The sequence below is a fragment of the Chiloscyllium punctatum genome, chromosome 5 (assembly GCF_047496795.1).
Source record: "Chiloscyllium punctatum isolate Juve2018m chromosome 5, sChiPun1.3, whole genome shotgun sequence".
Taxonomy (NCBI): domain Eukaryota; kingdom Metazoa; phylum Chordata; class Chondrichthyes; order Orectolobiformes; family Hemiscylliidae; genus Chiloscyllium; species Chiloscyllium punctatum.
The window spans coordinates 60,197,643-60,224,414 of NC_092743.1; the positions used below are offsets into that span (position 1 = coordinate 60,197,643).

The window sequence follows — 26,772 nt, forward strand, 5'->3', positions numbered from 1 at the left end:
TGTATTGGGGGGGCGGGGGAAGGAAGGGAAGAGTAGGGAATGCTGTTGGGATCTTTGGGAGTGAAGGGAAGAAAGGAAAGGCTGTACACTGAATGAGGAGTGGGAAGCTGAACACTATCAGTACAGGGACATGTTTTATACTAAACAATAAAATGTAGGCCAAAAAATCGATTGGAGATAATATTATTTGGAAACCTTTTCACTGTGAAACAGTTGTAAATAGCACAATTAGCATCACGTTTGGCACATTTTAAACTTAAAATATTGCGGTTAAAGTGACACAGCATGTCTTGCTTTGACTGTTACTGTTGGGAAATTTGCTCTCTGAACCATACTTAAGAAAAACTATTGTTTCCAAACTCTACATATATCATACATAGATGGAATTGTAATGTGCTTTTTGGGAAATTAGTCAACATGTTGTTTACCCATTTAAAAACAATGCTTTGAGCTTGGATGTAAAGTATTTTGAAATTAGTTAGATGCTATGCTGATACAAATTGGTGCAACTTCTGTACCTTAATTTATGGAAATAAAAGTTAATTAATTTGGATACGTCAGATAGTTTGCATTAAAACAATTTGGAGATAGTGCAATATTTTCTCCAACTGTGTAATTTGTTGACTGTGTAATGAATATGTCTACCTTGTATGTTGTCAACAGAAAAAGGGTATAATAATTCATTTTACTCTGGTTTCCTAATGCTCAATGTGGTCCAGAACTAAGCAGTCATTAATTAAGCTCATTTCTAGTACCTTATATGTAATTGTACCATATTGTGTTCATGGAGTAAATAAAAAAAGTGAAATGATTTATTTGTTACATCATTAAGTTCAAATGTTAAGAATTATCTATTATTAATAACAATTTTGGATTGTTATCTGGGATTGTAATGTCTGAATTTTTAGTGTTCTGACTTACTTTTTTGAATTAACTCAATTTCTGTACTGAAATCTGTTCATTGAATTCATCTCATGGTCATGCACGAATGGTGATTAATTTGACCTTAAAAAAATGCGTACAACCTTCATTTTCTTACCAGCTTGTCTTAGTCAATCTAACCGCTTACTAGAATATAACAGTATATCACAATCAAGTTCTATTGTCATTCACAGAAAAACTGTATGGTGACTTTCTGAGCTGGAACTTAGAAGAATTGCTCGCACAATTTCCACTTGAATCTGGGAAGACAGCTATTTTTAGAGTGAATATCCAAGTGAAATTAGACTTCTCCTGTCAAGAAAATCTGCTCCAGGACTTGAATGATGGTAGGCAATCTAGTAAATTAAAGGTCTGATTATTCAATATTGGCTGTTTTTAAGTTGGTTCAACAAAATGGCTGAAAATTTATCTATGCTTGTAAGAAGAAAGGGTCTGCACTGCTTTTGTGGGGATTTGAAAGATCATTCTCATTTCAATTTCTGGTCCAGAAAAATTGCCTGAAATTTTATTTATTATAGCTGTGCTCAGTGGAGGAACAGAGGAAAGATGCAACACAGTCCATTGGTAATGTACAGAGTATGTTTGAGGAATGTTTAGTGATCTTAATTTGGTTTGGCCATCTTTAAAGTTATAATCACCTGCAGCTATAACCAAGCTTTGGTTAAATGCCACACTATTTCAGGCATTTAAACGAGTTGGAATTTGAAACTTTGGTACTACTTTGCAGTTGAAATTATTATCATATCAAATATCATTGATATGCATAGTTTTCTTAGGTTAGCGAGGTCCTTTTCGTCTCCTCGCTTAAGTGTAAAGATGACTATCCTGTTGTGGAATCCTGCAACATTGATGCATGAAGATTTTTTATCATTACAGATGGTATGCGTGCTACCAATGTTGTATCATTGTCCTTTGTGACTCGAGAGCTTTTTGCATTTGTACTTGTTATTTTTCTTCCGTCATTGCATCATTTCTGTTCTTTATGATTAAAACGGTAAAGTTGATTTTTCTCTTGTCTCTTATGCCTCGCGTCTTTTCACTCCTTACAACAACAAAATTCATTTCAATATGTGTGTTGGTTGGAAATCATTTGTTGAAAGTAACTTGTGGCATGTTTTACAAATGTAGATGAGACAAGAATAATGTAATTTTTAAGAATTCTAAGAGTCTATTTGAACTCCATTCCAATCTTCTTTCTCTATCAATATGTTTATCAAATGTATCCTTTAACCTAGTATCCTGAATGTTCCTTTAGTTAGTTCAGTTTTGGTCATCACTCCTCTAAATAAATATTCAAAAATTGAGAAACTGGTTATTTATCCCATTGTGTTGATGCTTTACACTTGAGAGATTTGGCCGTTGTGATGAGACTTAACACAACAATTGCTAAAAAGATTGAGATAGGAAGCAATTTGTTCAGTATTATTTCTCAAAATGGCTGTGCCAGTGATTCGTCTTTGATGTATTCTTTCTGAGAAATGATGCAGAACTTGGCTCAACATGTTTGTTTTTTTAAAAGGGATTCTTTTGAGGTTAATTTGCGAACCTTTCATTTCTTTATCTAACATTGAAGATGGAGAAACACACTGGCCAGACAGCAAAGTGAAATAAAGAGGATTGAATAAATTGATGGATGCAAGGGATGAGTTAGAACTTAAAATAAACAGCAACATCCTCTCCTGGGCAGAGCACTTGAATTTTTTTTATGTTGGTGTGAAGTCAATCAGGATAGCAGGAATTAATGAAATAACTAAATTTACTACATATTTCTGCATGACCTACAGTAATTGCATCACAATTGATAATATTCATGAGTATATCATTGTGCTTAATCTTTGATTTCAGGAAAAGTGGAGTAAGTCCCTCCATTTGTGCAAGTTAATGATTTTGAAACAAATCATGTGCTTGGTTTGCTACTTTGCAATTATTTGTGGCTATCCATTGATCCAAAACAAGCTTCACCTGTACACATGCACAATTTTGTCCTAAAATACAAAGCAAATATTCATTATGACTGATTTGTTTTGTTTAGATTGAACATTTAAAATGTACCTAATCAGGTGGTTTCTAATTTACCTATTTTCTAATCAATCTGTTCAGGATGTTACCTCACACCTCTGAAGCAGTTGGGACTTAATCCTGGGCTTTTTGGCCCATGGATAGGGACACTACCACCCCAGAGTTGGTTTCGAATTTTCAAAAAAATTATCTGTTTTTCTAATCTAGCTATTCAGAGATGTTATAACCCACCCTTGGGTTTGAACCTGTGCCTCACGGTCCAAGGGTAGGGACATTACTACAGTGCCACAAGAGCCCTCTGGTTTATTTACAGAGCTCAACTAACAAATTTAAACCTGCTATTTGCTGCATATTGCTTCCATTCAGGAAACATGTTTCTTCTGTCCCATTTTTATCTTTAATAGAAAAAGTTATTTAAATGCCTAAAGGTTTCGTTGCATTAAAATTTACATAAAAGGAAAGAAATTGCAAGCTAAATTTTTTGGGTTATGACTGTGAAAATAAATTGCTTCAGTACTATATCGTAATAGAATAGTCACAGATCGAGGGTGGTGGAAGCTGATTGAACTGTAACTTTCCAAACTTTCATTTTAAAAGGAAAAGCATTGTAAGACTTTGGGGAAAGAGAACATGAATGGTGTTGATTGAATGCCTCTTTGAAGAAAGTTGGCATAGGCATGTTAATCTAAATCATCTTTTGTAACTTTCTATGAACCTAAACAAGTTAGTATTTAAAGCTAGTAATGTTCTGATGATTTTAGAGGGGGATAACTGACTTAATTCTAAAATCCTTTTGGAGCACTCAAGTGCTTGTCAACTCCTCATAACTCCATATGACACAGGATCATAAAAACGTCAACATTATTTCTATAACCATAGGAAAGCAGAATTTGAGAATGTGACGAAATTTTGGTCCATCATATGAACACACGCTTCTAAATTTTCTGAATTGTTCAAATTTTAGTCTCAAATTTGAGAGGTATTGCCATTCAAATTTGAATACATATTTGTTCAGTACAGTTGGTGCAAATTGGACTTGCATGTAAATGTCGGTGGCTTTAACTCACTTTGCAAACTATGGTACAAAATAAGCTATTTTTGAATACAGTTCACTGGAGACAGAATGTTGATTTTGTGCTAGCTCCATGCTTACAATGTCAACTTTCCTCAGGGATCTACTTGGTGTTTTTCATGCACAAAGCGTTTTTGCTATACACTGATGTCAAACAAAACTCCTGTTTTCAAACTTTTTTTTTCCCGTTATTATCTAAAGAAGAATTTATTTGGCGTCCTGATGAGATAACTGGTATAAACTAATCAATATTGCAAAGCAATCTACTTTCTGAAACAATTATACTTCATTTATCATTAACCATTTCCTTCTGTATAATATTTGTAGAGCTATGGTGTTTGTTAATTCGTGGGATAATCTAATTGGCTGTGATGTACACGGAATTGAGATAAAATTGCAATTCAGAAGTGTGCAAGTCAAGTATTTGTTTCTACTTTCATGAATGTCTTAAAGTTTGAAGGTATATAATACAATTTTTTTTGAGTATTCATCACCTTTATTTCATTTACTGTTTTATTATTGTGTTTTGGATATCAGGTTGTTTGTAGTGGACAGTGATAGATGTTGATGATTGAATGAAATGGCAGTTATTGACCTTTAAAGATTGAGACTTTTTGTCCTGAAGGATGCTTGAGAGTAATTGATTACGTAATTCAGTTGAAGAAATTTCTTAACATGAAATGCAGAGATAGCAAAAAATGTTTTCTGCATTGAAAGCCAAGTTTGAAGTAATGGAACAAAACAAAATATCCCAGATGATAATCAAAATCTGAAATAAGAACCAAAAACTTGGGAATATTCAACAGGTTAGGCAAAGTGTGGAGTCAGAAAACATTAATGTTTCAGATCAATTAATGTCAGTGAAATAATTGGTTTCAAACATCTATAGGGCAAGGGTGAGCCCAGAGCAAAAGGAAATAGGCTGATAGTCTTGAAGACCAGGGAGAATAAATGCAGATTTTTAGAATTTGATGTAAGTTTGGCCTGTGGAAAGTGGAAATACACAATTTCTGATTGATCAATGTAAATTTGGATCCAAAAAATAGTATTTAAAAACTTGAAGTAATTCATTTTGTTTGCATTATGTGGAAACAGCGTTTTCTCCTTTCACTCCATGCTTTAGTTCAAACTATACAGAAAAAATCTCATCACGTTCACTTGGAAAGGCAGATTTTGTGTCATCTGAAAGGCAGCAATTTCCTCAATAATAGATAATATGGAAGTGGCAGAAGTGAGCAAATATTTCACTAATGGCTTAATCAAAATTCCAAGAGACTATTGTGCCTTCAGCTTGTTTTATTCACAAGGCTCTTGGTATTCAAATATGTATCACTAACCACTATAGAACGGTCACCTATTTGTCTTTGCTTGCTTTCTTTTCTTTTAGTTGTTTCCTAATTTCCTGACTTCCATTTTCAGCTTTGTTTTTTCTCCCTACTTATCTCACTCTTCTAAACTCCGATGGAAACGAGCTGAGCATATTCAACATTGCTTGTTAAGACAACCTCTTCATTCCAGGCATCAAACTAATAAACCTCATCAGAATTGCCTGCTAATGCATTTAGTCAATTGCTAAATTTTCAGAGAAGATTGTGTTCCCAGTAACTGATTAACAAGATCACATGACAAACTTTGTAGCTTTAAGACCTTAATTCTGATGAAACATACTAAACGCAGCATTGAATGAAAGCTAACTGGTGGGCAAATAAGAGACAACTGTGGGAAAGCTATTCCTCAACCTTTTAGCAGAAATGAAAAAATCCTGTACCACAGCTTTACGTCACTGTCCAATATCTGCAAAATTTATTTTTTTTTTATTAGGGAGCCAGTTGAATATTACTTCCATCTTTCAAATGGTTTAGATTAGCTTAGATTCCCTACAGTATGGAAACAGGCCCTTTGACCTAACAAGTCCACACCGATCCTCCAAAGAGTAACCTACCCAGACCCATTTCTCTCTGACTAATGCACCTAACACTATGGGCAATTTAGCATGGCCAATTCACCTGAGCTGCATATGTTTGGACTGTGGGAATAAACCGGAGCACCCAGAGGATACCCATGCAGACATGGGGAGAATGTGCAAACTCTACACAGACAGTTGCTCGAAGCTGGAATTGAACCTGTGCTGCCCCTTTACTGTCCTCCATTTTAGGAAGTGGTAAAATTGTTTCAAAAGTAGTCCCAAACGTACTACCTGCAGTAAAGCTCACTTCTGATGATTCCTTCTGTGCTGGAATAAATCTCTTGGAGACTTAGGTTGCCATACCATATACTCCTTCAACAAGAAATCATGTTAAATCCATAGAAAAGTCACTCTCCTCTTCATGCCAAACGCACTAGCTGCAACCTTTTGTCTTGAGATTTTCTTCAACTCCCTCTCTGTCTATTTGAAGAATTAAACAAAAAGGTAGCTGACAGCCAGCCTCAATCAGCCTTGCCTTTGTTTACTGATGTGAGAAGTTTGGACTTCTGCCCAAGTCACAATCTGGGCTCCTTTGTCACCAGATACCTAAGTCACCTTCATGCAACCAAGCAAAACTCAGTATAAAAGTCGATTTTGCCTTCTACTAAATAGGTTAAAATGGAACAGTCTTACTAACGTTTCACCTCACTGGGGTAGTGTACTGGAAATTGAACCCCAATGTTTGTGGAGTCACCACAAAAGTAAAGGATTTATTGAAGTGTGCAAAATTCCCCGTTTCTGTTTTTGAACTCAGTTTAACAGAAAGCACAGACCAGGTTTCCCTGTCCTTCATGACAATTGCTATTTATTAGAACTAAATAGATTTTCATTACAGGTGAACAACAGTGACTTGTTGACGTATGACACCACTAGTTAAAACTGTAACCTCTTCTTAAAATTCTCCCTGCACACATGTACATACAGACAAAAATAAAATTAGTGTTATGGGTGGAGGGTAAAACTGGAAACTTAGTTCAATGGTTCCTCTCCATGCAGTTTGTTAAACATAGAATAGAGAACAGTACTGCTCTGGAACTGTACCTTTTGGCCCACGTTGTGCTGACCATGATAACAAGATATTTGCATCTGTCTACGCATGGTCAGTACCCCTCTATTCCCTCGGAAAAAGTAAGGACTGGAGATCAGAATTAAAAAGTGTGGCGCTGGAATAGCATTGCAGGTCAGGCAGCATCTGAGGAGCAGGAGAATCCATGTTTCAGGTATTCTTGATGAAGGGTTTATGCCATGCATTTTCACTTCCTCTATTCCCTGTTTGTTCATGTATCTGTATAAATGCCTTCCCCTTATTCTGTACATCCAATCCTGTGAAACATCTAATCAACAATGGGCATTCCTATGGACATCCCTAGGTACCCATTATCTCATGGTGTTTAACAGACATTGTAATCGCCAGGCCTTGGATCTTACTATGCATCCAATTTAATTCACGTTCCACAGTTAAGTTTATATTCCTTTGGACAAATTCCTTTCATGAATGAGGCTGGAATCAACCAATTGTTGTATTTTAATGGACTTGTATCTGTTCTTAGATGTCTTCTTATTAAACTGTCCCTGATGACCATGTAGGGCCTTCCGTTCACCTTGGAGTAGCCCTCTTCAAAGGTACCATTGTGTTTTACTTAATGCTGGAGCAGGCTGTTTAATTCTATGTAACCCTTGCTGGCCATTTTGTGTCTTACAGGAGCAGGCTGTTTAGTTCTGTTTATCCCTTGTTGGCCATTTTGTATCTTTCAAACGTGGGCAGTCCTTATATGTAGCATCAAGGACCCTGAGCAAAACTGGAATCAATGGGAATCCAGGGGAATCATACCTGACACATAGGAAGACAGTTGTAGTTGTTGGAGGTCTGTCATCTCAGCTCCAGGATACCTGTGCAGGAATTCTTCAGGTTTGTGTCCGAGGCACAACCATATTCGGCTGCTTCGTCAATCATTTTCCCTCCATCATAAGGTGAAGAGTGGGAATGTTTATTGTTGTTGTTTGCACAGTGTTCAGCACCATTCACGACGACTCAGCTACTGAAGTAGTCCATGTCCAAATGCAACAAGATCTGGACGATTTCCAAGCTTGGGCGGACAAGTGGCAAGTAACATTTGCCACACAAATGCCAGACTATGACCATCAATAAAAGACCATCTAACTACCACCTCTTGACAGTCAGTGGTGTTACCATCACTGAATCCCTCACTGTCAACATCCTGGGGGTTATCAATGACCAGAATTTAACTGGACTCACCACATAAACATGGGCTATGAGAGCAAGTCAGAGGCTAGCAGTACTGCGGGGAGGAACTCACCACCTGACTCCCCTAAGCCTGTCATCCATCTACAAGGAACAAGTCAGGAATGTGATGGAATGCTCCCCACTTGCCTTGATTGATGCAGCCTCAACACCACTCAAGAAGCTTGACATCATCCAAGACAAACCAGCCCATATGTTTCGACAATTATCCACTCTCTCCACCACTGGTGCTTAGGAGCAGCAGTGTATGCTGTATAAAAAGATGCATTGCAGAAATTCACCAAAGGTGCAGACAACTCCTTCCAAACCCATGACCACTTCCGTCTAGAAGGACAAGGACAGCGGATATATGGAAACACCACAACCTGCAAGTTTCCGTCCAAGCCACTTACCATCCTGATTTGGAAATGTATCATCGGTTCCTCACTGTCATTGTGTTAAAATCCTGGAATTCCCCTTCTAAGGGCAGGTGGACTGCAGTGGTTCAAAAAGGCAACTCATCACTAACTTCTCAAGGGCAACTAGGGACAGGCAATAATTGCTGGCCAGCTAGTGATACCCACATCCCATACAATGAATGAATTTAAAAATAAAACTGATCAATATTCTTATTATTCATGGACAACAAATTTTTATTTGAGGATATAGATGTCCATCTTCTTCAAGATCCAGGAACAGTAATAATGTACAAAAATGACAAGTGTCCAATAGTATCTGTTCACCTGATGCTGAGTTTTTCCATCACATTTTGATCTCCATTTCCGTTGTCATCTGCGATACTTTGCATTTAGTGCTAATTGATTAATCTGGATGTTGGTTTGCTCATTGAGCTGGAAGGTTCATTTTCAGATGTTTTGCCATATTCAGTAACATCTTCAGTGAGCCTTTAGACAAAGCACTGCTGGTGTTTTCTGTTTTCTATTTAAATGTTTGTGTTTCCTTGGGGGGGGGGGGGGCGGTGATGTCATTTCCTGCTCTTTTTCTCAGAGTGATGGTAAATGGGGTCCAAGTCAATGTGTTTGTTGATAGAGTTCCAGTTGGGATGCCATGCTTCTAGGAATTCCCGTGCATGTCTGTTTGGCTTGTCCTACGATGGATGTGTTGTACCAGTGGAAGTGGGGTCCTTTCTTATTTGTATATAACAATACTAGTGAGAGGGTGTCCTGTAGTTTTTGTGGCTCGTTGGTGTTCGTGTATCCTGGTGGCTAGTTTTCTGCATGTTTGTCCAATGTAGTGTTTGTTGTAGTTCGTTTTGCTTGTTATCTGTCTAGGGTCTTTCAAGTTCATTAGCTGCTGTTTTTGTGTGTTGGTGGGTTCGTGGGCTACCATGATGCCAAGAGGTCTGAGTAATCTGGCAGTCATTTGGATTTGGCACATTGGGCCTAATTCAAAAATACTGGCTAGTTGATATGAACAGAATACCCTGGAGGTTTGTAGCTTAAATGTTTTCGTTTGTTGATTTCCAAAAGGACTGCAAATTTAAAAAAGCAAGTACCCAGGTCATAATTTTAGTGATAATTCAGGTTTCTCCAACTGAAGAGTTGAGACCTACTTTTGTGCAAATTTGAGTGCCAACAGAGTGGTTTTTATTATTGCAGAACTGAGATGAAGTTTCCTTTTGTAAAATAGTAACCTTTTTAAAATGAGCATCATTTTCTCAACTCGGGGACAGCAATTATTGTTGATAGTGTAACATGATAGGAAGAAGGGCTTTTAGTTTTGAGCAAGAGACAAAAAACAAATGCTATGTGTTAATTAATTTTTGCAAGTACTATAAATGATATTCATAAGCTTGCATGTTCAGCTGGATCAGCAGTTCAAGATGGCATCTGAGAAAAGTAAGTCCATAATATAACTGATATGATTGGCATGATTACAAAGAAGTGGTTTTCCTTTGGGTCTTTTGAAATCAATCTTTCAGTGGATTGGTGTTATTATGTTGCTTATTTTAGCAGACAAGAGCAAACGTTTTTCTTCCTTTTGTACTTCAAACAAATTTAATTGCCATCCAGAAATAATGTTTATATTGTACACAAAATTCTATAGATGTCTCAGCCATTGAAATTAAATGACTAACACGTTAAGAATTTATTTGACAACAGCTAATGAACTACAACTGATAACTGAAAGCAACTGATGCCCAGCCTGTGATCTTAATGTTGGATTCTATCTATTTTTATCCCAATGGCTAATGTGCTCATTTTAACATTTTACAAATATCAATGGTTTTCCATTTTTAAAACTGATTATTCTGAATTTTATCTTATATCAACTGATTAAAATAATGTGCCACATTACATGGTGTTAACCGTGCAAGGTTTATGGGGGTTTAACTCCCTCTCATTATTTCAAGGGGTTTGCACTTCACTGACAAGATCAGCAGTTATTGTTCACCACCAATCATCTTGCAAACATTGTGGTGTGCTGCTGCTGTGAACCATTGCAATCTCTATGATGAAGGGAGTGGTTTGGAGCTGGATGAAATTCTCGAGTTGTGACTTCATGAGAACTTTATGATGATTTAGGAAAAGCTATCCCTGTTTTGAACTTTGAATTATATGGCAAAATGAAAAACCAATAAAGTCTCTTAAAGTCAGATGTTAGTGGGTTAAAATCACACTTTAACTCTTGGCTATCTGTTAAACTGAAGTCCTGGCTCATCTCTGACTCTTCCATAAGATACAGCAGCAGAATTAGAAGTGTGCTGTGCCATTTGGTCATGGCTGATACCTTTCTCTTCCCACCCCCACTACACCCTCTGAACAGCTTCCAGCAAATCCCCCTGCCACCCCCACACACACACACAGATTATACCCAGTTTTCCTAATGCATAGGCCCAAGATTACCACCTCATCTCCTCCTTTCTCCACCCCCCCCCCCACCCCCACACACGCGCGTGCACACGTCTTTGCCCAGCCTTCCCCAGAGATGACCCTTGACCCTGCTATCATACCTAGCTGTCAGACCAGTCACCACCCCCCAGATCTAACAATCCTCCACCCTGACTTGTGAACCCTGACCTGCGAACCCTGACCTCTCAGTACTTGACACTTTCTACTCCACCCCTCTCCACTGTCTTGACCACATACAAGCCAACACAACGACCTAACACCTGGATCTGTCCTGAACATGTCCATTTAACTGACACTTCCCATCCTTTGTCCACCTGACTCCTCCCAATCACGGTCTCCTATCCAGCATTCCCAACCCCCATCAGCAAACTAACGCATTACCGTTAATCCTCCTGACAGTTTCTCCCCTCATCTATTCGACACACTAACCCTAATTTCTCCTCCCATCTGCCACCTTATCCTCCTCACTCTCACACTTGGTTACTGAATCCTGCCCCTATACCTTCCCCTCAGTCTCCACAATGACGTTATGGTGGTCATTCTTACTGATATTGTCATGGATAAATGCATCTGAGACAGACAGATTGTACTTTACGTCATCCTCACCAATGTTAAGTACACTACGCTGTACAGATGAAGTCCAGTGCTCACTTTGATAATACCTTACATTGTGTTGTGTGGCACTATCACCATGCTAAATAGAACCACTTTGGAATCTAGCAACTCAAGACTGGGCATCTATGAAGTGCTCCGCCCCATTAGCAGAGTCGTACCCCAATGCAGTCTGTTACCTCATGGTTTGACACATCCCTGATTCTGTGATTACTATCAAGCCATGAGATCAACCTTGATTCAATAAAGAGTGCAGGAATCAAGTATGCAACAGCCATACCTAAAAATAACTTGTTCACCTGGTGAAGTCCCAGAACAGGGTTACTTGCATGCCAAACAATATAAGCAGCAAGGTATAGACAAAACAAAGTGATTTTGTAAACGACAGATCAAATACAGGTAAACAATTAAGAAACCTACAGAGAAAGACAATCTACAAGTATCCATATCCTCTGACTGGGAAACCAGCATATCCATGTAAAAGGTAGGGTTGAAGCATTTGTATTCATCTTAAACCAGATGTACCAAGTAAATGACTGATCTCTGCCTCCAAAATTTCCTGGATGCCGGTTTTCAGTCATTCAATTCACTACACGAGATAGCAAGAAGCAATTGGATGCACTAGATACTGCAAAGACTATAGTTTTGACAACATTACTGAAGACTTATCCTCTAGAACTTGCTGTTGCACGGCCAGCTACAATACTACCTAATGATGTCCAAAGTTAACTAGGTATGTCTAACAAGGAGGGCAACTCAAGCTCAGCTAATTACTGCCTTATCTGTTGCATATCAACAATAAAGTGGTGGAAGATGCTGTCAATAGTGCTATCAAGCAGCTCTTGCACAGCAATAGTCTCACTGATGTCTAGTTTGGGTTCTGTTGGGGCACTTAGCTTCTGACCTCATTACTCCTAGGTTGAAACATGGGGAGATGTGATGTGACATTACAGACGCATTTGACTGTGGCTTTGAGGAGCCCCAACAAAATTCAAGTCTGTGGAAATTGAGGAAAATTCTCTGCTGATTTGAGTCATACCTGGCACATTGAAGATGTCAGTCATCTGAGCTCCAGGGCATCGCTGAAGGAGTTCCTCAGGGTAGTGTCCTAGGCCTGACCATTTTCACAACTTCATGAATTAGGCCAGAATTAGAGATGTTTGTGCATGATGTCACAAAATTCAGCACCATTTGTGAGTCCTCAAATACTACCCAAATTCAGCAGGATTTGGGTCGATATCCAGGCTTGGGCTGATCTGTTGCATGTAACAACTGTGCCACACAAATGCCAATAACCATCTCCAATAAAAGACAACATGACCACCACCCATTGACATTGAATGATGTTACCATCACTGAATCCTCCCACTGTTAACATCTGAGGGTTACCATGAACCATAAGCGCAACTTGACTAGCCATAGAAATACAGTGAGTATGTGAGTATAAGAGTAGAAGCTAGTAATAATGCAGCCAGTGTAACCCCTGCTTCCTAACTCCCAAAAGCCTGTTCAACACCAAGTCAGGAATTTAATGGAATACTCTCTGCTCGCCTGGATGAGTACAGCTCCAACACGACACGAAGCTTGACACCATCCAGGTGAAAGCAGCCCAGTTGATTGGCATAATGTCCAAAACATCTAGTTTGTCCACCACAAATACTCAGTAACTGCAATGTGTCTTTTATAGGATTCATAGAACATCGAATATTATAGTGCAGTAAAGGCTCTTTGGCCGTCGATATTGCATTGACCTGTGGAACCAATCTGAAGCCCACCTAACCTGCACAATTCCATTATCATCCATATGTTTATTCAATGACCATTTAAATGCCCTTAAAGTTGGCGAGTCTACTACTGTTGGCAGGCAGGGGGCAGGGCATTCCACACCCCTACTACTTTGAATGAAGAGCCTACCTCTGACATCTGTCCTCAATTTAAAGTTATGCCCCCTCGTGTGCGCCATCACCATCTGAGGACAAAGGCTGTCGCTGTCCACCCTAGCTAACCATCTGGTTATCTTGTATGCTTCAATCAAGTCACCTTTCATCCACCTTCTCTCTCTAATGAAAACAGCCTCAAGTCCCCTCAACCTTTTCTCATAAGACCTGCCCTCCATACCAGGCAACATCCTAATAAATCTCCTCTGAATCCTTTTTAGTGCTCGCACATCCTTTCAATAATGCGGTGACCAGAACTGTACGCAATACTTCAAGTGCGGTTGCATCAGAATTTTGTACAGCTGCAACATGACCTTGTGGCTCTGAAACTCAATCCTTCTACCAGTAAAAGCAAACACACCACATGCTGCCTTCGCATCCTTGTCAACCTGGGTGGCAACTTTAAGGAGTCAATGTACATGGACACTGAGATCTTTCTGCTCATATACACTACCACGAATCTTGCCGTGAGCCCAGTACTTTTATTCCTGTTGCTCCTTCCAAAATGAATCACCTCATACTTTTTCCACATGAAATTCCATTTGCAACCTCTCAGCCCAGCTCTGCAGCTTATCTATGCCCCTGTGTTACCTGTAACATCCTTTGGCATTATCCACAACTCCTCCAACCTTAGTGTTATATGCAAATTTACTAGGTAATTTATAAAAATGACAAACAGCAGCGGCCCCAGAGCAGATCCTTTTGGCATACCACTAGTAACTGAACTCCAGGATGAGCCACCACCCTCTATTTTCTTTCAGCTCATCAATTTCTGATCCAAACTGCTAAATCACCCTCAATCCCAATAGTCTACTGTGGAGGACCTTGTCAAATGCTTTGTAATCCATATACACCACAAAAAACTGCTTTACCTTCATTCACCTGTTTGCTCGCCTTCTCGAAGAACTCAATGAGATTTGTGAGGCATGACCTACCCTTCACAAAACTCTGTTGACTGTCTGTAATCAACTTATTCTTTCTAGATGATTATAAATCCTATCCCATAATTTTTTCTAACACTTCACCCACAACTGAAGTAAGACTCACTGGTCTATAATTAACAATGTTGTCACTACTTCCCTCCTTGAGCAAGGGAACAACGTTTGCTATCCTCCAGTCTTCTGGCACTATTCCTATAGGCAATGACAACATAAAGATCAAAGCTCAAGGCTCAGCAATCTCCTCTCTGGCCTTCTAGAGAATCCTAGGACAAATCCCATCCGTCCCAGGGGACTTATCCACTGACTTGAAAATGTATTGCTGTTCCATCACTGTTGCTGCGTCAAGATCCTGGAATTTCTACCACAATAGCATTGTGGGCTGGCCTGCAGCACATGGAGTGCGGCAGTTTAAGAAGGCAGCTCATCATCATCATTTCAGGGGTTTGGATGGTTGGATCTAGGACATCACCTGAGGAGCTCCTCCTGTAAGGATATCTAGGAGTTGAGATGATTGACTTAGCACAGTGAAGATGGCTGTGATTTTCTACGTATGACTCCAACCACGACAATGTTTTTCCATGATTCTCATTGATCTCGGTTTTGCTCGGTCTCTTTGAAGTCATGCTTTGTCAAATGCTGCCTTGGTGTCAAGGGAATTCACTTTCACTTCACTTGTGGAATCCAACTGTTTTGTTCATGTTTCGACCAAGACTGTAATGAGGTCAGGAGCTCAGTAGCTGTGGCAGAAACTAAATTGGGGCTTTGTTATTTCCTTGCAGCTGCCCCTGTGATATTAGTGCTGAGAACCACTTCTGTCACTTTGCTAATGATGCTAAGCCAACTGATAGGACTGTAATTGATCGGGATTGATTTGTCCTGCTTAGTAATCATAGAACATATGAGGACAGTTTTTGACTTTGTCCAGGAGATTCCAGTGGCTTTAGCTGGATGAAAACAGCTTGGCACAGAGTATGGCTTGTTCTGGAGTGCCTTCATGACTTTTACCCAAATTGAGAGAGCCATAGCCTTTGCGGTGTGCCTTCAACCATTTCTTGATATGATGTGAAGTGAATTGAATTGATTCAAGATAGGCATCTGTAATGCTCAAGACTTCACCAGGAGGCTTTGTTTAATTTGAGTAATTGTCCACTACTATTCATGATGTACATAACAGGATTGTAGACCTTAGATCTCACCTTTTGGTTGAGGGATTGCTTAGATTAGATTAGATTGCTTACAGTGTGGAAACAGGCCCTTCGGCCCAACAAGTCCACACCGACACTCAGAAGAGTAACCCACACAGACCCATTCCCCTACACCTAACACTATGGGAAATTTAGCATAGCCAATTCACCTAACCTGCACATCTTTGGACTGTGGGAGGAAACTGGAGCACCTGGAGGAAATCCGCACAGACACTGGGAGAATGTGCAAACTCCACATGGTTGCCTGAGGTGGGAATTGAACCCGGGTCTCTGGCGCTATGAGGCAGCAGTGCTAACCACTGTTCCACCGTGCAGCTCCAAACATTGTCACTTTCATACTATTACTGTTTGGCAAAAGAGTAGCCCTGTGTTACTGCTGCTCCAATTTGAAGTTTCATTGGGCTCCTGGCAAGCCCACCTGCACTCTGAATCAAGTTTTATCTCCTACCTTCATTGTGGTGGAGTGGAAGTTAAACTGGATGCTGAGTTACGGGTTGTGGTTGAACACAATTCTGCTGCAGTAATAGCCCACACCATCTCGCGAATGACCAGTTCTGAGATGTTAGATTTGTTTGAAGTCTGCTCCATTTAGCATGGTGGCTATGCCATGCTAAATGATAGAGGTGATTATCAACATGAAGGTTGGATTTCACTGCATAGAGCTGTGGAGGTGATAACTCCTACCAATAATTTGTATGGATAAATGCTACCGAGACACTTAGATTGTGAGGATGGGGTCAATAACAACTTCTCCATTGCTTGTGCTGACAGTGTTCCTGATCTTGTTAATGCACATTGACATTTTCCACCCAGAGTTTATTCTGTGCTCTTTCTGCCAATTATTTCTCCTCTAAGTAGTGTTAAACATGGAGGATCATAGATTCATCACCTTAGATAGTAATCAGCAGGAAATTTCCTGTCCCATATTGACCTGATGCAATTAGATTTCATGCAGTTTGGAGTCAGTGTGGAGTACATCTGTGTCTCTGCACCATTTTGTTGCCACTTCTGATGGATCTGTTCTGCTGATGGACATACCCAGAGATGTTGATTGTGGTGTGTGGAGTTTTGTTTGTAATGTGTGGTTTCGTGAGTTTGATTTTGTCAGGCTGTTGATTGACTACTCTGAGTTAAAAACTAACACAGATGCGTATTTATACATGGGTGCTGGTGTGGTTACAAAGTCCAATTTGTATCTTATTCCAGATTTGGAACGTTTGTATTGAGAATCTAGGACAAGTAAATTGTATTTCTAAATTTTGACTTAAAGGATACTGGCAGGTACCTTTTTTCTCCAAAAGAGCAAAGGAAATTTCGACTTTCATGACACTATATGGACTTATCAGTTTAAAGTCATGCTATAGCTCCAGCCATAATTCAAAGACTAACCAATAAGGTCATTTCAGGATTACCCAATTGTATGGTGTACGGCGGCAATCTGGTGGATTTTTTTTAGTCATGTGAAAGAAGCATTTGGAGCATCTGGTGGAATCCAATCAACTTGAGGCAGAGGACTTGGTGATAAACCTTACCAAGAGTGAGCTTGTAAGAGCCCAAGTCATGTTCCTAGGCCATATCATTGGACATAGACAGGTGGTCCCACAGGATGTGAAAACCAAGGTTATTGGGGAGTTTCCATACTCTCCATGGTGAGGGACATACCATGAGTCCTGGAACTGAGTGGGTTTTATTGAAAATTTGAATCAAATTTTATGTAATTGCTCAACTGACTGGCCTGTACAAGGAGTACAGGAAATTTCATTGGATGGAGGAATATTAGTCATTTCACAGTCTGAAAGCCGAATTGACCACTGCTCCAGTGTTAGCAACACCTCATTATGCAAACCATTTAAGGTGGCTATCGATGTGAATGATGTGGGTGTTGGTGCTATACTCTTGCAAGAAAATGAGAGGAGAGAAAGACCTATTGGGTATTTCTCCCCAAAGCTGAGCATTCATCAAAAGAAATATTCCACCATTGAGAAAGAGACTTTGCATTTGATGTTGGTGTTGCAAGGTTTCACTGTTTATGTTGCCAATAATGTATCTGAGACAATAGAGTGTGCTGATTGTGACCCCTTAATGTGTTTGGAAAAATTTAAGGATAAAAATACCAGACTACTTAGATGGAGTTTCTTGTCACAGACATATAATTTTAAAAATATACACATGGCAGAACAAGAAAATATAAAAGCGACATTGTTGTCACGACTTGAAGGAAGACTGGAGGGTTTGGTGGCAGAAGAAGTGCATTAAATTGAGCTGTAGTTTGAAATGTTTGCATGCTTAGGTTTAATGCAATGTATATTTATATGATGTAGTATACTATTAGCGTGAGACTAAAGGTTTTGAAGATTAGCAATCTTTGTCGATTGGTTTATATTTTTAAAAAACCGTTGTGAGGTACTGTGCCTTTTTAGATTTGTCCTGCTCTTGTGCTTAAGATTAGGCAAGGATATTGTGGGACACAAAAGAGCAATAATTGCTGGTAGAACTTGGCAGAAACCAGCAGAACCAAGTGGTTCCCAGCAGCCATGATTGAATGGCGGAGTGGACTCGATGGGCCGAATGGCCTTACTTCCACTCCTATGTCTTATGGTCTTATGATGAAGAGTCATTGGACTCGAACCATTAATTCTGTTCTCTCTGCATAGATGGTGCCAGGCCTGCTGAGTTTCACCAGTAATTTGTTTTTTTTTCAGACCTCCAGTATCCACAGTTCTTTGTTTGATATTTATGGGATGACTGAGAAAAATTAATTAAAATAGAGATTGGGAATTTTTTAAAAGTAGGATTAGGTTATGGCCCACACTAATTCTAAAAGTAGTTGTAGGTTGCAGCAATGTGTAAATGAACTGGAGCCGAGGGGTGGTTTCGATTTGCAGACGAGGGACCAACTTCTCAATCAGGAAGATCATCTGCCTGCCAACAACTGTGATTGGTGGTCAGGGAGATGAACAACTTGGGCTGTGAGCAAGATCGAGAGAACTAATCAGACCAGAAGTAAAACCAGCAGGTGCTCCCTCTTTCAGTCCTCTGCAATTAATCATATTAAGCCAGATGGAAGCCAGCTTACCTTACCTTCAGCAGATATTGCAGATTGTGACATTGAATTGAAGAGACCTTTTTATGAGTAAACCAGTTACCCTATGTCTCAGCAACCTAGTGAAACATTCAAAAAAGAAAAACCCTTCAGATCAGCATGAAGCAACTCAACTGATCTTATGAACAAAAAATACAGAACTGTTTTCTCTCTACCCATGTATCATTTTTCTTCTTCATGTTCTTGTGTGCAGAAGGGGAGTTTGTAAGGGGTACAGAGAATGAATTGTTAGAGTTTACTTAGTTTAATGTGAATAGTGATTCATAAAAACTGGTCTGTGATTTCTATCAACCTGGGGTCTGAAAATTGGAGAATTTGTGTGCTTCTTCCAAAAAAAATGTGCCTTTCATTGGGATTTTCAGAAAAACAGTGTTTGATGTCCAGTGTACTACCATGGTGAGTCATGAAATTCCAGATTTATACTGAATTGGGAGCAGGTTATCGTTTTGTGCATTTACTCTTGCTGGCTTATACAGAAATGCTTTGTCAAGTTCAATGCAAGTTACAGGAATCATGCTATTTTGATCATTATATTTCTTAATCTAACCACACTACTGTAATGTTCTAGGAGGACTGTAAGAAATCTTTCTCAAATGCCAACAGTGTTGAGAATTTTGGAGATTTAGGTTTCGATTTAGGTTATGACCATAAGTTAAGTCCAAGGGAGAGACTTCCCAAAGTATTGGTCAGGAGGCTCAATATGGTTACATTCTGAAATTTTGCAGTCATGAGCTCAGCAATACTGAGGGCTGCTGCTTAGCTCCATCCTACTGCTGCTACTCCATTCCCTGCTTGATATGTCATCTCCTGCCCACATTGTGTCAATTACCTTAAAGAGTTCAAAACCGTGACCAAGACACAAAATGGGATTGCAGTGGGAAAATGTTTAAGAAACGATGTTCCAAGGACTTCATTGGGAAACTAATCAGATCAATTGCTATGGTAGATTTGTATCTTTCCTAATTATGTGTTGAATCAGAAGGATGCTGTGAAACTTGAAAAGGTTAAGAAAAGATTTACAAGGATGTTGCCAGGGTTGGAGAATTTGATCTACCGGGAGAGGCTGAATAGACTGTGGCTGTTTTCCCTAGAGTTTGAGGCTGAGGGGTGGTCTTATAAATGTTGATAAAATCATGAGGGGGTGTGGTTAGGATGAATAGATAAGGTCTTTTTCCTGGGGTAGGGAAGTCCAGAACTAGAGGGCATAAGTTTAGGGTGAGAGGGAAAAAATTTAAAAGGGACCTAAGGGGCAACCTTTTGACATAGAGGGTGGTGTGTGTATGGTATAAGCTGCCAGAGGAGGTCATGGAGATTGATACAATTACACTTAAAAGGTATTTTTCAATATATAATTTCAGTTGCACCACACAGTAAACTTCTGCGATAAATTCTGTGTCTTACCATCTTATACTCCACAACCACCTGATGAATGGAGCAGCGCTCCGAAAGCTAGTGCTTCCAAATAAATCTGTTAGACCATAACCTGGTGTTGTGATTTTTTTAAAAAACATTTAAAAGGCATCTAGATGGATATATGAATAGGAAGGGTTCAGAGGGCCATGGACCAAGTGCTAATAAATGGGACTAGATTTGGTTAGGCTATCTGGTCGACATGGATGAGTTTTAGATTAGATTAGATCACTTACAGTGTGGAAACAGGCCCTTCGGCCCAACAAGTCCACACCGCCCTGCCAAAGCGCAACCCACCCATTCCCCTACATTTACCCCTTTTACCTAACACTACGGGCAATTTAGCATGGCCAATTCACCTGACCTGCACATCTTTGGACTGTGGGAGGAAACCGGAGCACCCGGAGGCAACCCACGCAGACACGGAGAATGTGCAAACTCCACACAGTCAGTCGCCTGAGTCGGGAAATGAACCCGGGTCTCTGGCGCTGTGAGGCAGCAGTGCTAACCACTGTGCCACCATGCTGCCCACAAATGGACTGAAGGCTCTGTTTCCGTGCTGTACATCTGACTCTAAAGAATCGTGTTGGTTGGGGTATAAGAATGATATTCCATCTAAGCTTTTGTACTTCTGCTTATGTGTTATATCACATATGTAACATAATTTCAGCAGCAATAAAATAATTGACCTCAGGATCAAATTCCATGATTCGGCACTCTTGACTGAGTCAGAAGGCTTTGAATTCAAACTGTACAGCAGCATTAATTGCAGAATTCAGGCTGACTCTCCAGTACAGTATTGAGGGAGAGTTGCATTGTCAGGGGTGCTGTCTTTCTGCTAACAAGGCCCCATCTATCTGCAGGTGATTGTTAATGATTCCATGACACTGCTTTGGAAAAAAAGCAGGGAAAGTTCCTGCAGTATGTTGGTCAATATTTATTCCTTCATTATTTTGACTAAAGTAGATTATCTTGTCATTGTGTAAGATTTCACATTCAATTGTCATGGTATCTAAGATAGGCAATTTATTGGTCATAAGTAATTTGAAAGGTAGTTTAATTAAGTTCATTAGGAAGGAACTGTTTAGATAAAATACATTAGCTAAACTGTGCAGAACTGTCTTGAACCTGGTGACAGTTGAGGGTTCATTTATAACAGAGGCTGAATGTACATTTGGCACAGTGTGTGTTGATCCTGGTAACTCTATAATGGTAGTATCCTGCTTTCAAGCTCAGTGTGAAGCTCTGGGTTCAAGCTTGCTTGAGAATTTGATAGCTGAAGAAGGTTTATCCATAATATGGCGAAATAGTTTGAGCACGAATTTGTAAATCCTTCCAACATACACTAATTGCATGCAAAGAAAGTGGGAGAGATTCCTGATCAGCCATGTGATAGCAAAGGAATTGGAACCCTTACTATCATTAGCTCTACAGCTTCAGAGTACAATATACGAAGGTTGACCCAGCAACTTGAACTCCTCGGGGAAATGGTTATGTGGTTGGTCAGATGGCTAGTGTGGATCAGATTGCCAACAGCACTGGATTGGGTCCCTGTTCTTAACTGGGGTGTGTCTGGGGATAAAGCACCCCTCCCCCAATGTATGAGTGTCTGTGATGCTCAAAGTTGGAGCTTCTTTTGGATAGTGAGCATGAAGGTGATGGTCTTTACTGTCTGTCCTGTGCATTAAACCTAATCTACCTCAATCTTTAGGATACACATTCACCTCGTAAAAAATTTGTTCTTTTGCAGCTTTTGAAAATGTGTAAGTTGTGAAAAATCTTGCTGGTAATGGAATTTGTTATATTGAGAAATAGCATATTATGTGTTCTGTTCTTTTGTTTTTGTTTTCTTTACCTTTCCATAAATTTCCATGAATCAAGACAGTTGATACACATGACTGCAAATTTTTGCTACAAGTTTATGAAAACTGTGGTTTGTTTCTTAACTATTTCAGATGGCATCAGTGTTGCAGGGTTACCCTTGTCAAGCCCTTTTCGACAGAATGGCAAACCTCGCTCGGATAGCAAATCTACTGTTTTGAATTCTGCTGACACCAACAGTAAGAGTGAATACAGTCATATAAAGGTAGGATTGTGCATTTGAGATGTCGTGTACAACAGTTTTGATAGGTGTTGTGCGTCAAAATATGGGCTTGATTGTGACAACTCTAGCAAGTATTGACTGGTAGTTAAGACATTAGGACAGAGATAAGAAGAAGCAGGAGTTGATCACAAACCCATAAGTCTACTTGGCCATTGAATAAGATGATGGCTAATCCTTGACCTCACTATTATAATTTACTTCAAAGAGGATGTCAAGCCTATCCAGCTGCATTTATTGATAAATAACACTAAAATGCTGATTTATATCTTTTAAAATTAGGCATTTTAAATTTGTGGTTTGAATGCATGAAGAAAGCTAAGATTTGCGTTGGGGTTTACAAGGGAGCTTCACTGGATCGGTTCCTGGGATGAAAGGGCTGATCCTTGACCTCCAACTTGACCTACCCTCCGAATTCCCCTATCCCTTCATTTTCCTAAATTCCAGAAATCTGGCCATTGTAGCTTTGAATATAACCGATGAGTGAACATTTGTGGTCCTATGCAAACAATTCTAAACATTCTCAACCCTAGAATAAAGAAATTTCTTCTCATCATTCCTGGAGGAAGGAAAAAAATTCTGGCTGTAACAGGATGCTCTTTTTTTTGAGTTGTTTTCGATATTGGAGGTGATTTACTTGAATTCCAGGAGCAGCAATTACTGTTCTATATGCTGTCACATTGTTTTATTCTCCAAAATTCCTAAACAGTCAAAGCAACAGCCCTTTTAAATGGGGGAGGTATAGACGAAGGCAGCACATGGTGAGAGAGAGAGAGAGAGAGACCCACCCTGCTAACTGACACAGCGGTGAATCTGCACACTTATTGCCTTTGCTGTTGAATTCGTGTATTGCTGGACATCAGAGTGCATCTGGGAAAATTAACATACAGTGAAATTCACAATAGATCTTGGAAGAACCTGGTTGGGAGAGGTCACAGCACACAGACAGTTAAGTCATTAGTATTAAGTGTCGTGTTGGTGCCTTAGTGTAAGTCTGCAGTAGTGAGTAGAGTGGGTTCTTTCTTGATTATATGTTTTATTGAGATATATCTCTTGACTAAATTTAAAAATAAAAGCCATAAATATCAAGTTAGCGTGGAGCAGTGTTTTGTATAGGAATAAGATAAGGCTATTTTCTGGGTCTGCAGATTGGAAGAAGCAAAAATGGCCCTAAGTAGAGTGATATGCTCCTCTTGTCAGATGTGCGAGTTTAGAGAGATTTAGTGTTACTGAGGATTATATTCGCAATAAATGCGACAATTAGAGGTAATGAGGCATTTACAAGAGTGGGGGGGGGTGTTACAGGAAGGAAGAAAAGTTGCAGATACGGTCAGATACGGGGATGTAGGTTGAACAGGTACGTTTCTGGTATTGAGATTGACTCTAATGCAATGAAAGGTACATCGGGTTCCAAGAAATCGATTGTGTTAGGGGGCTCCCTAGTCAGAGGCACAGACAGATGTTTCTGTGGCCAGCAGTGAAAAATCAGAAGTGTATTGCTTCCCTGGTGTCAGGATTAGGGATGTCTCAGGGTGCAGAATGTTCTCAAGGGGGACAAGGTCCAGCAGGAGTTTATTCTACACATGGGAACCAACGACATAGAAAGGGATAAAGGATGAGATTCTGAAAGGAGAATACAGAATTAGACAGGAATTTAAAAAGGAGGTCCTCGAGATGAGTAATATCTGGATTACTCCCGGTGCTATGAGCTGGTGAGGGTAGAAGTAGGAGAATAGTGCAGATGAATGCATGGCTGAGGAGCTGGTGTATGGGAGAAGGATTCACATTTTTGGATTATTGGAATCTCTTCTGGGGGAGAAGTGACCTGTACAAGAAGGACCGATTACACCTAAATTGGAAGGGGACTAATATACTGGCAGGGAGATTTGCAAGAGCTGCTTGTGAGGCTTTAAACTAGTAAGGTGGGGGAGTGGGACCCAAGGAGATAGTGAGGAAAGAGATCAATCTGAGACTGTCATAGAGATGTACAGCATGGAAACACACCCTTCGGTCCAACCCGTCCATGCCGACCATAGTTGAGAAAAGAAGTGAGTCAAATAGTTTGGACAGGCAGGGACAAAGCAGAAAACAAGGTCGGACTGATAAATTAAACTGCATTTATTTCAATGCAAGAGGTCGAACTGAGGAGGCAGATAAACTCGGGGCATGATTAGGAACATGGGACTGGGATATCATAGCAATTACAGAAACATGGCTCAGGGATAGACAGAACTGGCAGCTTAATGTTCCAGGATACAAATGCTACAGGAAGGATAGAAAGGGAGGCAAGAGAGAAGGGCAAGTGGTGTTTTTGATAAGAGATAGCATTACAGCTGTACTGAAGGTGGATATTCCTGGAAATACATCCAGGGAAGTTATTTGGGTGGAACTGAGAAATAAGAAAGGGGTAATCACCTTTATTGGGATTGTATTATAGACCCCTCCAAGAGTCCGAGGGAAATTGAGAAATTTGTAAGGAGATCTCAGTAATCTGTAAGAATAGTAGGGTGGTTATGGTAGGGGATTTTAACTTTCCAAACATCAACTGGGACTGCCATAGTGTTAAGGGTGTAGATGGAGAGGAATTTGTTAAACATGTATAAGAAAATATTCTGATTCAGTATGTGGATGTACCTACTAGGGAAGGCGCAAACCTTGACCTACTCTTGGGAAATAAGGCAGGGCAGGTGACTGAGGTGTCAGTGGGGGATCACTTTGAGGCCAGCAACCTTAATTCTATTAGATTTAGAATAGTGATGGAAAAGGAAAGACCAGATCTAAAAGTTAAAGTCCTAAATTGGAGAAAGGCCAATTTTGATGATATGAGGCAAGAGCTTTCAAAAGCTGATCGGGCGCAGATGATCGCAGGTAAAGGGACAGCTGGAAAATCGGAAGCTTTCAGAAATGAGATAACGAGAATCCAAAGAAAGTTTATTCCTGTTAGGGTGAAAGGAAAGGCTGGTAGGTATAGGGAATGCTGGATGACTAAAGAAATTGAGGGTTTGGTTAAGAAAATGAAGGAAGCATATGTCACGTGGAGACAGGATAGATCCAGTGAATCCTTAGAGTATAAAGAAAGTTGGAGTATACTTAAGAGGGTATTCAGGACAGCAAAAAGGGGACATGAGATAGTTTTGGCAAATAGAGTTGGGGAGAATCCAAAATGTTTTTACAAATATATTAAGGACAAAAGGGTAACTAGGGACAGAATAGGGTCCCTCCAAGATCAACAAGGCAGCCTTTCTGTAGAGCCACAGGAGATGGGGGAGATACTAAGCGAGTATTTTGCATCAGTATTTACTGTGGAAAAGGATATGGAAGATATAGAATGTAGGGAAATAGATGGTGACATGTTGAAAAATGTCCATATTATAGAGGAGGAATTGCTGGATGTCTTGAAATGCATAAAAGTGGATAAATTTTCAGCATCTGATCGGGTGTACCCGAGAACTCTGTGGGAAGGTCGAGAAGTGATTGCTGGGCCTATTGCTGAGATATTTGTGTTATTGATAGTCACAGGTGATGTGCTGGAAGACTGGAGGTTGGCTAATGTGATGCCACTTTTTAAGAAAGGAGTTAAGGACAAGCCAGGGAACTATAGACCGGTGAGCCTGGCATTGGTAGTGGGCAAGTTGTTGGAGGGAATCCTGAGGGACAGAATGTACATGTATTTGGAAAAGTGAGGGCTGATATTAGGGATAGTAAGCATAGCTTTGTGCGTGGGAGATCATGTCTCTCAGACTTGATTGAGTATTTTGAATAAGTAACAAAGATGATTGATGAGGGCAGAGCAGTAGATGTGACCTATATGGACTTCAGTAAGGTGTTCAACAAGGTTCCCCATGGGGGACTGGTTAGCAAGGTTAGGTTTCATGGAATACAGGGAGAACTAGCCATTTGGATACAGAACTGGCTCAAAGGTAGAAGACAGGGCGGTGGTGGAGGGTTGTTTTTCAGACTAGAGGCATGTGACCAGTGGAGTGCCACAAGGATTTCTGCTGGATCCGCTACGTTTTGTCATTTTTTTTATAAATGATTTGGATGTGAGCATAAGAGGTACAGTTATTAAGTTTGCAGATGACACCAAAATTGGAGGTGTAGTAGACAGCGAAGAGGATTACCTCTGATTACAATGGGATCTTGATCAGATGAGCCAATGGGCTGAGGAGTGGCGGATGGAGTTTAATTCAGATAAATGCGAGGTGCTGCATTTTGGGAAAGTAAATCTTTGCAGGACTTATACCCTTAATAGTAAGATCCTAAGGAGTTTTAAGGACCTTGGAATGAAGGTTCATAGCTTCTTAAAAGTAGAGTCAGATAGTGAAGAAAGCATTTGGTATGCTTTCCTT

General features: G+C 39.9%; 1 protein-coding gene across 4 annotated transcripts in view; it reads left to right on the top strand.

The window, feature by feature from the left end:
• trappc9 (trafficking protein particle complex subunit 9) overlaps positions 1–26,772 on the top strand; it is a 619,414-nt gene that overhangs the window by 139,887 nt on the left and 452,755 nt on the right. For all 4 annotated transcript variants that reach the window (XM_072570417.1, XM_072570415.1, XM_072570419.1 and 1 more), the window contains 2 exons: positions 1,116–1,268; positions 22,278–22,408. In XM_072570417.1, coding sequence (XP_072426518.1) covers positions 1,116–1,268; positions 22,278–22,408 — 284 coding nt within the window. The remainder of the gene's footprint in view (positions 1–1,115; positions 1,269–22,277; positions 22,409–26,772) is intronic.